This window comes from Myxocyprinus asiaticus, chromosome 36 (assembly GCF_019703515.2).
Source record: "Myxocyprinus asiaticus isolate MX2 ecotype Aquarium Trade chromosome 36, UBuf_Myxa_2, whole genome shotgun sequence".
Classification (NCBI taxonomy): Eukaryota; Metazoa; Chordata; class Actinopteri; order Cypriniformes; family Catostomidae; genus Myxocyprinus; species Myxocyprinus asiaticus.
Genome location: NC_059379.1, coordinates 14,742,380 through 14,756,335, shown reverse-complemented (window position 1 = coordinate 14,756,335; position 13,956 = coordinate 14,742,380). Strand labels below are relative to the sequence as shown.

General features: G+C 39.3%; 1 protein-coding gene across 5 annotated transcripts in view; it reads right to left on the bottom strand.

Moving 5' to 3' along the window:
- The window catches only part of atrnl1b (attractin-like 1b), a 149,908-nt gene that overhangs the window by 113,373 nt on the left and 22,579 nt on the right, over positions 1 to 13,956 (bottom strand). For all 5 annotated transcript variants that reach the window (XM_051673902.1, XM_051673903.1, XM_051673904.1 and 2 more), the window contains exons 4-17: positions 13,195 to 13,323; positions 12,024 to 12,232; positions 10,643 to 10,817; positions 10,272 to 10,359; positions 9,651 to 9,906; positions 8,361 to 8,544; positions 8,087 to 8,241; positions 7,899 to 7,983; positions 7,533 to 7,744; positions 6,115 to 6,233; positions 5,863 to 5,995; positions 4,239 to 4,426; positions 3,809 to 4,022; positions 3,048 to 3,236 (exon numbers count right to left, since the gene is read on the bottom strand). In XM_051673902.1, coding sequence (XP_051529862.1) covers positions 3,048 to 3,236; positions 3,809 to 4,022; positions 4,239 to 4,426; positions 5,863 to 5,995; positions 6,115 to 6,233; positions 7,533 to 7,744; positions 7,899 to 7,983; positions 8,087 to 8,241; positions 8,361 to 8,544; positions 9,651 to 9,906; positions 10,272 to 10,359; positions 10,643 to 10,817; positions 12,024 to 12,232; positions 13,195 to 13,323 — 2,336 coding nt within the window. The remainder of the gene's footprint in view (positions 1 to 3,047; positions 3,237 to 3,808; positions 4,023 to 4,238; positions 4,427 to 5,862; positions 5,996 to 6,114; positions 6,234 to 7,532; positions 7,745 to 7,898; positions 7,984 to 8,086; positions 8,242 to 8,360; positions 8,545 to 9,650; positions 9,907 to 10,271; positions 10,360 to 10,642; positions 10,818 to 12,023; positions 12,233 to 13,194; positions 13,324 to 13,956) is intronic.

Here is a 13,956-nt window from a genome sequence, read left to right as displayed (position 1 = left end):
CCTTCAGCCAGAGAGCTTTTAATTCATTTTCCATCAGACTGAGCGTAATGGAAGCTCTATCAGTAAGTCTAGGCCTGTCATATAGACCACAGACAGAGAGCGTTGATGTGTCCCCTATACACTTACCTCACTTTCTGAGAGTGGAATAAGACATTATGAGCACTTAAAGCCTCTGGTCTGAAGGACAAACAAAACTTGCCATTTTTTGTAATCACACAGGATACGCACACTGCTGTGTACAAATAAATGGTACAAGAAAATTGTTTTTGCCTTAGAGAAACAAGTAACATCTAAAAAAAATACAGTATGAAAATGTGGAAGCATAAAAGGTGTTAAGGGGATGTCAAGGCCTCTTAAAATGTTCCTGCCATTCATGATCACGTTTGCCTTGAAGCTTCTCTCACTTAGCGTGCCATAAGAATTCATCCTTGAATGGCCAAGAGAAAAGACCGAATGGTTAGGCAGGCAAATTGAAACTCTAATTGTACATTACAGGTGGATCAGAGGCCAAGCAGTTCAGCTAATGAGATGAAACAACAGCTCTGATTGAGTTGAAGAACCCACACAACCCAGGCTTGCTAAAAGACACTGATTGGCAGTATCTTTCTCTGAAAGGCTCGACAGAGTGACTCTCATCACTGGGAAGGGCATACACAATTGTGCTGATTACTAAATCCCTTCCAAGAAATAAGGTAAAGGGGTTCATGAGAAAACAGCTACAGTAAGACTAGTACTCTAGCTGTTCTCAGAATTGTATTCTTGCAAATAAAATCTCCTTCTACCAGAGATGAACAGATAGCTTCCATGGCCGAAAATCTACAAACAGGCCTCCAGCCAGGTGAAGCATTACACCATATAGTAACCATCTCACTAAAAGCTAAATACTGCAAGAAGTGACTGTATTAGAACATATTTGATATTTAATATTGCCTACATATATGTGGATCAGCATTTTGGGCCAATGAGATTTCACTGAGCGCGGCACTACCCAGCTGAAAAAAAAATCAACCGTGTATCGCTGCTTGTCGTAGTCACGGCTGGTTAGGACAAAAGTTTGAATTATTATGGAAGAGATAGGATTTATCTCGTCACTTCATCACAGCGCACCTAGAATGGATTTGGCCTTCTCATGTCCTCCTAAACCAATTCTACCCACACTCTCTCCCTACACGTTCCTGACATTCTATGCTATCCTGTCTAACAAAGGCAAAATTGCCCATAAAACAAATTCCTTTAAAAAATGAGAACTACTCTAACTAATTTAGATGTTGTTGGGCCTCATGTATTCAGATAGAAGACAAAGGCAGGACTAACCCAGTCGTAAAACCTAACTGAGGCCTACATACCAAGTCATAAATCTTACTGATAAAAACCGCGCCAAAATCAAACAAAGGGAGTCCAAAACAGACTACAAATCCCATGAAGCTTTGCTCACTAAAGGATCAAACTCTCAACTCCTATTGGATGAGGCATACAACAGAACGGTTCCTCAACCATGACATCATCAGGAGTAGAAATACCTCTGAAATGCTTCCGGGATTTGCTTCCAGCAACTTTGCTCGCCGTGTGTAGATGCAGCTCATCGCTGCTCTCAGGTGTAGCCTCGTGGCACGAGGAAGTAACGTACAAATTGAAACTGTGGCCATACAATCTCCATCTCCCTGGACGAGCTGAGATTACTCTGTGTTCCACCGAACACTCTAACGGATCCGAAGGAGACCGCTGAGCAATCCGCATCTTCATCCGTTTGCCAGCAGAAGTGAAGAGAGAAAAGATTTCTCTTCCATCTTCAAGTCGACGTCGCTGATTTCTCCGCCAGCCCGCCGAGAATCAGCAGCCGTACCGCCCACCGACAGAGTGAGGAAACGGCCTCCCGTCATCACCCGAGCCTCAAGGATCCGAGTCGGAGTTAAAGGACGGATGAACACACATATTCTAGCTGCATCCTCATGCGATTCAAGTAAGAGGTTTACGTCTGGGCAGAGATAGAATATTATAGTGTGTTATTCTTGTGTATCAAGGTTATTGCTTGTACAGTTTACGGACTGCCGAGTCCGCTCATTGCAGCTAATACTCAAGGTATTTCGAACCGATCTCAAAATCGGCTTTGGGGACGTCACTTTATTCTCTCTCTCTCTCTCGTACTGACCACACACACACGCGCACGCGCAACCCCTCACAAACATTCTCGCACACATTTTTGGCTAGTAGATAGCTTCGTGATAAAGCTCAGCTTTGTCCCTAAGCTATTTTGGTTACCATATCTAATCATATCACTGTTTAGTTTGTAGTTGTAAGTCGGAAGTTTATTGACTGCACTGTATTAATTATTAATTGATATTACTGCATAAATAAACTTTGTTATATTTCAAAGAGAAGTGTTTTGGTTTGTTTTGCATACACCTGTGTCACATGCTGACAAGATGTCAGTGCTCGGATTCAAGCCTTCATTCATTGTTTTTTTTCCGAAAATCGATATTCTTCGGATGTCGATTTTCCTAAGAAAACAATCTAATATTGAGACTGTTATACTATCTGGTTATTAGTCCCTGATTCCAGGGTGGTGCCCCGGCAATATTAATCCTTATTAATATTCTATTGATTTTTTTTTGATAATTGATAATTATCTTTGATGATTGTTGAATTTGAAGGATCAATAAGCTAGCGTTAATTTTAATTAATGTTTCATCGATGTTAACAATTAACGATTATCTTTGATAATTGTTGATTTAAAGGATTAAAAAACGCTAACATTGATTCAAATCAATGTTCTATGGATTTTGATAATTAATAATTATCTTTGATAATTATTAATTGTTGCTAATAACCAAACCCGCTCCTAAACGTAGCGCACTACATTTACTGGAGCCCCATATGAGGTTTTAATGAGTTAGATTCTATTATTTAATTTAAATATTAATTAATAACTAAAGAAATCATTATTAATTATTTCTGATAGTAACACTGATCTAAACAACCAGTAAAGCCCTACAATGTTAAATTCTAACACAACATAATGGCTATTTTAAGTAAACAAGGACACTCACACACACAGTCTCCTGTCTGCCACTCCAGGCAGTGGCCATAGGGAAAGGAGATGACATAGGCATTGGAGTCCACACAGCGCTTCGTACTTCCACACCACATGCACTCCATGGCCTGGCTAGTGCAGTTCTCACAGGTGGTGCGCAGGGAGCAGGGCATCTTACACGGGCGGGCGTTTTGGTTTGGGCTCACTGCAAGGGAGACATTTTGGTTCAATGAGGTTAATTTTATAATATTTCTGGACTGAAAATGGAATGCTTATGTATCTTATGGGATTGTGTCTAGTCCTTTACAATGGCTGTAATCACACAGTCAGTGTTGGATTGAAAACCATATTTCTTACATTGCCCTGTTCGTATAACAGCTTAGAGGAGTGTCTCGAATACCGTCTATATGAATGAATTACCAAAGTCATGCTCCTTTTCTATTCATACGATAGCATCAATAATAACCTGTAATCACAGTGACGGAAGTAAAAAAAAAAATTTTAAGAAAAAAGACACTTGATATCATAACACTTGAACGTCTTTTCACGATTGACGTGACAATATGTAATAAATGAGTCCAACCGAAGTGCGAGTTTATTTGTCAAATCTTAATTAACGGATAACTGGAATGTGGTTGTCACTCTCATGTGAACTGTTTGAACGTAACCATATTAGCACACTAAAACAGGACTGACAACCATATTCTGCTTCTGTGTGATAGTAGCCACAGACAGAGTCAAGAATAAAAGCAATGGAGAGAAGGAATAGTGACTCACCAACTGGTTTCTCACAGATGAGGCCGTCTGTGTTGGCAGTGCAGGGATTGGCCCTGAGGCCTGAGACCTGAGCTCTCTCCATGTATGCACAGAAGCCGGAATCATTGGGCTCACCGGGAAGCCACTGCAGAGAGGTGTTCGTGAACGGAGACATGTCCTCCCACCCCCAGTATGACACATTGATCTTCCTCAGGCCCACCCATGGGGAGAGTTTCTGAAGGACAAAAGCAATGAGTCAGAGGGACAGTGGGGGGATCACCAAAATTAGGGACTAACTATACAGTTGCCTCCAAAAGCCTTTGGACACTTAAATCACACTTAAATTTTTTTAAATGTTATTGCATTAGTGACAAGTGGCATCTTCAAACAATCTTCACAGAGCCACTTTTGCTATGATTTTAAGCAATTGCTCTCACATTGAGACACAAACCTTCCCTTTCTGTTGGTACTTTTGCAATTCCTCCAGTACAAAGTCCACCTGCTTGGCTGTGGTAAGGGAGGCGATGTTGCCCTCCAGGTTCTTGCAGTAGTGCTGAGCATTGTCATAGCTCTCCTTGCTGGAGTTGATCTGCAGACAGGCCTCCCCAACATTGCTCCAACCATCTCCACAAAGCTGAGCTACAGACAGATCAATCAAGAGATTTTAAGTCGAGCCTCATTATTCTCGATTTCCCCTTTTGATGTCTTTTCTTCAGAGACAGCAGGAGAGCTCTTAAAATAATGAAAATTACTTTTTATAAATAACTTAATAAAGGTTTAATAATTTTGCAAATTTATAATATACAAAAAGACAAAAGGGCCCCACCCCATCAAGCCAAAAATTAAAGTACAAGATGAATTATATTAGCTCTTCGGGTAAATTACAAAGCTAAGAAGAGATGGTGAATGGAAGAAAGGGGCATCTACTTGAATAGGCAGTGATCTACTTGTCTAGATAGCATTTTAAGGCATTAAAGCCACATTACAAACATGAAGGCTGTTGCAAAAGGTAAGATCATTGAAAGATCTAATTGAAACTATTTTGGGGCTATTTTACCCAATATGTGTGTGTGCAATGTATTTTCAGCATGTGTCTTTAGACTGGCAACATGTTAAAATTAAAGGAATACTCCAGGCTCAGTACAAGTTAAGTTCAATCAACAACATTTGTGGCATGATGCTGATTACCACAAAAATGTATTTGCACTCATCCATACTTTTCTTTAAAAATAGCCAAAATATAGGTTACAGTGTAACTTGCAATGCAAGTAAATGTGGCCAATTTTTGGAGGGTTTAAAAGGCAGAAATGTGAAGCTTATAATTTATAAAATTACTTACGTTAATTCCTCTGTTAAAACTCATGTATTATTTGAGATGTAAAATTGTTTAAATCATCATTTTAGGGTTGTAGGGTTTGTTGATATTACATCATCATGGCAACAAAGTTGTAAAATTACCTATAACTTTACACAGAAAAGGTTAGCAAGCGATTTTATCCCACTAAAATAATGTTAACATGCATATTATTTATGTCTTGTGTCTATACTTTTGAAATAGTAAGCATTTTAACGTTTACGGATTTGCCCCATTCACTTCCATTGTAAGTGCCTCACTGTAACACAGATTTTTGCTTTATTTAAAGAAAAGAAGGGGCAAGTAAAAATTAAGTTGTGGCAATCAATATTATACCACAATGCTGTCAAATGAGCTTAACTTATATTGAACCCGGAATATTCCTAACTCTATTGAAGACAATTGTGAGTCAAGTCTCCTGTGCACTTCTCGTCAGGTGCACTTTTTGTTTGGCAGGCAGGTTTGCTGCCTATGTGGCGTGTTCCATTTCAGTTAGCATGCTGTGTTAGAAGGCAGGTCAGCAAGGCAGCTCACTAGGTTTCAGAAAAGAGCTACAGTGACAAATATATAGAAAACAAAAGCTCTGGCTCTATAAGCATTTACTCTACCTTGACTGACATATTCAGAGAAAAAATCTTAAAAAGTCCAACTATGAGCGGCCTCTGCCTTAGTCCACAAAATATAATGATCCATGATTTCTTTCAAGACCTGCCCATCTTACCAGGGAGGGTGTGGCATTCCTGCTGTTGAGGATCCCATTGGCAGCTCAGGTTGAGAGAGCAGCTCTTGCAATTGGACATCTTACTGCAAATCTGCTCATTCCTGATAGGACATTTGGTGAAATTCTTCACAGTCTAGTTAGAAGAAAAAAAACAACAAAAAAAACAAAACAAAAAAAAACACACTAAACATACCATACACGTTGCATTCACCTGTGTAGTGTAGCACTTGTGCCCTCTGCAGGCCTACTTACAGCAGTGCAGTTACTGAGAGCTGATATGCATTTCTTGCCATCACACCATTGACATCCATTAGTGTTGGCGGTACAACTGGTGCAGTCAGAGAAGCGGTAACATCTCTCATCTACCGTGGCTTTAGGTGAGACATAAGGACAAGAAAAGTGAGGGTGAGATGAAAAGCAGAACCGTCTAGTCTAAAAAAAAAAATTGACACTTCCATGTGTAAATATCCAAAAGCTGTCAGGCATATATTAATCTAAAGAGGCATCTAAGCAGTGTGAGATTAGTTCACAGAGCTGTGCTCTCATATTAGAACTTTGAACAAAGTAGAAGAGAAACATTTAGCACTTCAAACACTTTCCATACCCCATTTACTTCTAACTGAAGACTTCAAAAGATCTTTATTTTGACAAGTCCTTACTTAATAATTAAGAGTGTCTCCATGTCCTTGCTTCACTAGATAAACATCGTTTCCCCACCCCTAGCTTTAGAAAAACACAACACCAGACAAATGTTTCCTCCACCACTATTCACAATCTACAGAGAATCAGTCTGAAGCAGTCTAATGAATTACTTGCTGAATTGTCAGAGTGGTTACTAAATTACCATCTGACTCACCAACTCACTGGACGTTTATGTGACATTGTGTAGTTAAAGGTGATGTGTGTGTTTTGATGTTAAAATACTTTCTCATATCCCAGTTGTATGTGCAGTCAACTATAAGCAGCCATTTTTAAGTTGTTTCCGCAGAAAAACTGTGAACACTGTGTTTGTGCATCCTGGCCAGCCCAACATAGCAACACTGGCTCAACCAAAGGCATGAGTTTGGGAAACCTGCTCAATAACATTATTCACTGTCATTTATTATTCATATAATTATTTTTGCAAATCCATTTGGTGATGCTAGTGGCACAGAAGTCCTTCTGTCAGACCAAAAGGAGATGAGGCTCTATTTTTATTGATTGGAAAAAAGAAAAAAAAAATATAGAGTCAATATTCTTCAAAATATCTACTTTCATGTTCCATGAAAAAAAAAAATATTATGGTTTTGGAACAACATAGGAGTGAGTAAATGATCACAGAATTTTCATTTTTAGGTGAACTATCCCACACATCCTTACACACAATCGCAGACTAAATTCTGGCTGGTTTAGAGTGATTGGTTGTGTTCTGACAAGTAGCAAAATATCAAACAAAGCTGGCAGCCCTGCAGAGCAGCAGAGGGCTGTGGGAAACTCTCCTCTGTGTCTGCTTCAAACAGCCTGTGCCCCTTCAATTACTCTCTCATTTACTCAGCCTGTACACTATGTGGCAGACACACCCGAGGGCTCAGATCAGCACATGCAAGCCAAACTGATTTCCCAGCTTGGACATGGTGGAAAATGTCGCAGCTGAGTGTGGCAGGGGAGTCTGTGCACCTCCAGACACCTACCGGCTTTGGCGGGGCAGAATGGAGCAGGTGTAGCGCTGTTAGAGAAGCTGGGCTCCAAGGACACGCAGCGACTCTCTTTCCAAACGCAGCGCACGCCAGGGCCTGCAGCCTCGCAGCGCTCCTGCCCCAGGAAGGCCTCACAGCTGGGTGGCCTGTAGATGAGCACATCATTCAGAAGCACACTGGAGAAACCACCAAACACATACATCGACCTAGAAGGAAAAGAGAACATGAAGATAATTAAAGGGACAGTTCACCTAAAAATGAAATAAAAAGTAATACAGGTTTGGAATAACATGAGGAACTATCAGTTTTAATAATTATATAAAATATTGAGTGTTTATGCATATTTCATAGAGTTCTTACCCGTTACTGGTGACTGCAGTATGCCCAAAGCGGTTGACATCTCTGTGCAAGTTCGGTTTAGGGAGGACCTTCCACTCATCACACGCTGCAAGACAGGAGACATTCTTACTTTTAAATTAACCTTTGATGGCCCACTAAGAATGAAATGTAACTGTATGTAAAAGATGTAGTAAGGGGCCAGTACAAACCAATGTCATAAGCAAGAAAGTCAGCAGAGAAGCACTTGGCCCCATTACTAAGAGAGGTGTCATTATGGGTATTCCCTCCAAAGATGAGCAGAGTTCCTCCTAACAGCACAGATGAGTGCAAGTAACGTGGGTAACCGCTCTCCCTCAGAATCGTCCTACAACACAAAACATGGCCCGAAATTGAAACAAAGTTAACTATACCCTTTAAATGTTTATATAACATGATTACAACCTATTTATGCTTGAGTGTGTATGTGTCTCTGTGTGCTCTCACCAGGTGCGGGTCTGAACCTCATAGCGGTATAAGTCATCCACAAGGCCATATTTGTTAGCAGGGAGAGATTTGTACCCTCCATGGATATACACACTTTTACTGCCGCTATCATACACACTACTGTGTCCGTACCCACCCTGAGCGATCGCTCCTCTGGTATCTGGCACCAGCCATGTGTTTGTTCCTGTGGACAGAATGAACAAGCAAGATCACATGTATGATGTCAAGAGGAAATCAGATTGTTTGTGTTTGAGTGTTGTAGAGATCAAAAATAAAGCTACGTTTTCTTAAAAACAAAAAGCCTGTAGGAAAAGTCTGCAAGAATTTCCTGTTAGAGTAGAAAATAAGAGCATGAGTTCACGACTCTTAAGATTACTCAGGGCCCTGATCATGAAAACCTTAGCCAGAGAGACACGCTGCTTCTGGATATATCAACTGCACACTCATTCTTGCAAACAACCACAGCTCTATCTACTGGCCCACTTGTGTAAAAACAATCAAATCAATCCTAACAGATCCATGCTTAAAGGCATAGTTCACCCAAAAATTTAAATTCTCTCTTCTTTTACTCACCTTTAGGCCATCCCTGATGTGTATGACTTTCTTTCTTCTGCAGAACACAAAGATTTTTAGAAGAAGATTTCAACTCTGCAGGTCTATACAAAGCAAATGAATGGTGGCCAGAACTTTGAAGCTCCAAAAAAGACATAAAGGCAGCATAAAAGTAATCCATATGACTCTAGTTAAATCCATGTCTTCTGAAGCGATATGATAGCTGTGGGTGAGAAACAAATCGATATCTAAGTCAGTTTTTATGTTAAATATCCACTTTCACTTTCATATTTTTCTTCTCTTGTTTTTTTGTTGATTCGCATTCTTTGTGCATATCGCCACCCATTGGTCTAAGGTGGAGATTTAAAGTAAAAAAGGACTGAAATACTGATCTATTTCTCACACATGCATATCATATCGCTTTTTAAGACATGGATTTAACCACTGGAGTCGTATGGATTACTTTTATGCTACCTTTATAAGCTTTTTGGAGCCTCAAAGTTCTGGCCACCATTCACTTGCATTTCTTCATTTGTGTGAGGGTGAGTAAATGATGAGAGAATTTTCATTTTTGGGTGAACTATTCCTTTAATGCAGGATCATAAACTTTATGTTATTTAAAATCATAAGGATCATTTTTAAATAACAACCAAATCTACAACCCGCAAAATACTTCACCATTCAATCCTAATTTCAAGACATACAATGCATTACAGCAATACTGGTTCAGTCACTCACGTATATTGTACTCCTGGACGTTGCTGATGTAGCTGTAAATGGAGGAGTAGCCGAAGATGACCACCATAACCACATCCCCGTTATCCATCTCTGCTATATGGGCCGAGTGGCCCTCAACAGCGTAGACCTGCACATGAGCTGGCACACTGGGGAACTTCTGTGACCACGTCATTCTGGGTATGTTGAACACCCACAGCTCATCAGTTACATTACTGGCACCCATCTCCAACTTGCCTCCAAACATGTAGATGTCATCCTGAAAAAAAAAAAAAAAAAAGATTTATGAACATTTTGAATCTTTCAAACTAGTGGTCAACATTCTATAGTTTCCATTTTTAATTTCAACATTTTAAATATCACAAGTGTTGGGTTGGTTCACTGTGTTTTGGAATGATGGGAGAGTGGCAGAAAAGAATAAGGGTTGCTGCAGGGTATTCTTGCCTTTGTTAAGATAAGCAAAGAAGATCTGTATCAGATTGTATACCCAAACCAAAAGCTAGAACATGTAATCAGCTTAATGGCCTTATTCACTCATCCTGACACTGATTACAGCTATTAAGCTTCAAGACAATAATGTATTCTTGCTCAAATCTTTGTGAAACATTTCAACACTGATGTTACCCGATATAGTGCCAAGGAGTGGCCATATCTCGGCAGGGGTCCACTACTGATGGGCACAGTGTTCCAAATGCCACTTTCAAGATTATAACTGCAAGGAAACAAAGACATAAATATCAAGTCTAATGTTGCAATGTACATAATACACAATAATGCCCAAACATCCCATACAAAGAGTTCCTTGTTCAGACTCGACAATTATTATTAATATTGGTGCTTGTGTTTTTATTTTTGGATAAATGTCTAAATGGTCATTTAACAAATAAGCAATGTCATAATGGAAGTCCACATACATATGTACATTTTGGTGCCCTTGTGCATTTGATGAAACTGATAATAATATTTCAGAACAGAAGGTAAGACTCATCACTCACTTTAAAACCTTATGAAAGTTGCTGTAGTTAAAAGTGTAGCCGCCGACAACCCACATGACCTTTTCCTGTACCACTGCCTTATGGGACGCTCTACCCAGCGATGCTCCAAAAGGCTTCACTGTGGGCATGATCCAGTATGACTCTGTGGAGGGGACTGTTAAAGAGCAGTCTGCACCTGAGAGAAAGTGAGATATAGAGAGAGATAGGTAAGTCAGTAGTATAAAAATCTATAACCCTGTTTTTACCTGGAAACATCACAAGTGGAAACAGAATGCCACTGACAACTAATATTACCATGAGTGAGTCTCAGATGTAACTTTTCTCACAACCTGTGATAGAATTTTATCAAGGGGAGGATCTTTGATTACATACAGCACTTAATACATCAGTGTGTTCATAAAGCAAAAAAAGGTTTGCAAACTGTTGCTCCTAAATATATTTAAATGAACATGACATTTAGAATGGAATTTTCAATGATTATTTTAGTCGTATCAACTAAGCTTGGGTATGTATGCTTCACATGATCCTTGTTGCTGCACACTGATATCAGGCATACTAAAAAATACATTGAATGAAAAAGTTGTGCATATGAGCCAAATAAAAATTCTATTTTTTTGATAGGATGGCTGTTTTCATTCAAAACTTACCTCCCTGAACAGATTAAACCCCTTTTTGTAGCACAATAATTGCAAGTTATGCAGGAAGGCTGCCCTTTTATGCAACCCAGGACGTATCAGGATGCTAAATGTAATGTAGCCAGCACCACCTTTGAAAGTTGTTAATTGATTGGATCACAAAACTCACTGGAATCATTTAGTGCTGTCCATTTATGATCAGATCTCTCAAGACGGCCTTTAAAACCAGCTATAAATAAGCTCTAGGATCTCTGCATCCTTCTGACTTCGTAGAGCAGGTGTGACAGCTTCTTATCAACTCCTCATGGTCATTAACGTGACCATTTATCCTTTTTCCAACTCACCATTTCCTGTTTCCTCTTGTGCGGCTTAATGAGAAGTTGGCCAGAGGCTCATGTCATTACATCAACCTCAAGACAGCCTGGTGTCAAGCCTCCATCAGGCAAAATTATGCATTTGATACTGTGTGACAATGTGTCAAGAGCCTGATGAGGATGCTGCAGTGATGCAGAGGTGACAGGTGCACAGCTACAGAATCAACACTAGGGGGAGTCTATACACACAACAAAAACAAGCTGCATGAGGCACAACACTCTGTTGGGAACACAGAATTGGAGAGCTCTCAGATTCTCACAGCAGATTTCACAGCATCTTTCAGATCTTTAAGAAATTAAACAGAATCTGTGGGAGGGTAGGAAAAAGTAGGGTGGGAAAGAGAGAGGAGGACAGAAGGAAGAGTATAGTACCTTGCCAGCTGTCATTGCACACACACAGCTTTTCCCCGGTGAGGTCGCAATAACCATGATCAGGGCTGCCACAGTTGTTCTTGCAGTATGGGATGTCGCAGGCCTCACCCTTCCAGTACTTATCACACTCACAATACACACGGCTCGCTATCGAGTTCCCCGAGGTGCACTTCCCATGGCCCGAGCAGTTATTTGGACATGAGTTGATTCTGTCGAGGGACAGACAGATAAAGTAGAAAAAAGGAAACAAGAAGGGGAACTTCTTAAGGGATAGTTCACCTAAAAATGTCATCCCAGTTCTCTCATCATTTACTCACCCTCATGCCATCCCAGACATGTATGACTTTCTTTCCTCAGCAGAACACAAAGATTTTTAGAAGAATATCTCAGATCTGTTGGTCCATACAATGCAAATGAATGGTGATCAGACCTTTGTAGCTCCAAAAATTACATAAATGAAACACAGAAGTAATCCATAAGACTCCAGTGTTTAAATCCATATCTTCAGGAGCAATATAATAGGTGTGGGTGAAAATCAGGTAAAATATTTTTACTCTAAATCTCCACTTTCACTTTTACATCTGAAAGTCACATGTGGTGCCTGTTTAGTTTCACTTTCACATCTGAAAATGAACGTTAAAGTGGAGATTTAAAGTATAAAATTACTTAAATATTGTTCTGTTTCTCACCCACACCTATTACATCGCTTCTGAAGGTTTGGATTTTACTGGAGACATATGGATTACAATATGGATGATTTTATGTTTCCTTTATGTGATTGTCAAAGCTAAAAAGCTCTGATCACTATTCACTTACATTGTATGGAGCTGAGATATTTTCCTAAAAATCTTCATTTGTGTTCTGCTAAAGAAAGTCATACAAATCTGGGAAGGCATGATGGTGAGTAAATAAGAGAATCTTAATTTTTGTGAGAACTATCCTTTTATACAGATATACTAAAAAGGGTCCTGAAATGAGTAGGGTATAATGAACAGGACTAAGCCTGTGATTACATGAAGAATGAAACATGTACAGAGAGGATAAAATTAAGACACCTGGGTGATTACATGCAGTATTAGCACCTGGCAGAGACTGCAGGCTCTTTTCGATTTAGATAGTGCTGATGTCCAATGTCATTAATATGGGTGCCCCGCTGTGGTCGGATACTCACGAGTAGAAGATTTCAAAGCCAGTCAGGTTGTAGGCAGCGTCGCTAAAAAAGTGCAGGAGTGCGTAGCCTGAGTTGGTCTCCACTTCAGGGACAGTCTCGTTCCCTTTCACTTCGGGGACAATGAGGCCACTGTAGGGCAGTTAAAGGTTAATAAATAACTGGTTAAGAAATTACCCCTTGTTGTCTAATAACGGCAGTAGCTAATTCCATTGGTCATGCCTTAAAGTGACATTTTCATAGTTCTCTATCCTGAGTTGATGTATTTTTTATAGAAACAGGAAATTGGGGCGTAACAAAGGCCGTTTTTTTTATTTATTTTTTTTTTTATTAAATATCCAATTAGCTTTAGTTTAAATCACAGCCTTGAACCATGATTTGCTACTAGCTAGTCGAATGCTGGTGGTATAAGGGGGAGGGGCATTCTCATTCTAGAGAACATGTGACTGGACAAGCATCTGTATAGTGCAACATGGGTATTCATTATTTTTTTACCATTTTCCAAAAAGCAAAAGAATACATATTTAAATAATAGTTTTTTCTAATTAATTACCTTCAATATGTCATGATTAAATAATTATAACTAGTTATATTCAAATAATTATAAATGTAACAAAAAATAAATAAATAAATAAATAATAATAAGCATAATTCATAATATAATAATGTAATGTGTTTAAAATAATAAAATTAAAATGCATTTCAATATTGTGGCAGATGAGTAAAGCATTGATAAGATGAGACAAAAAGTGGTTTTAGAAGTCA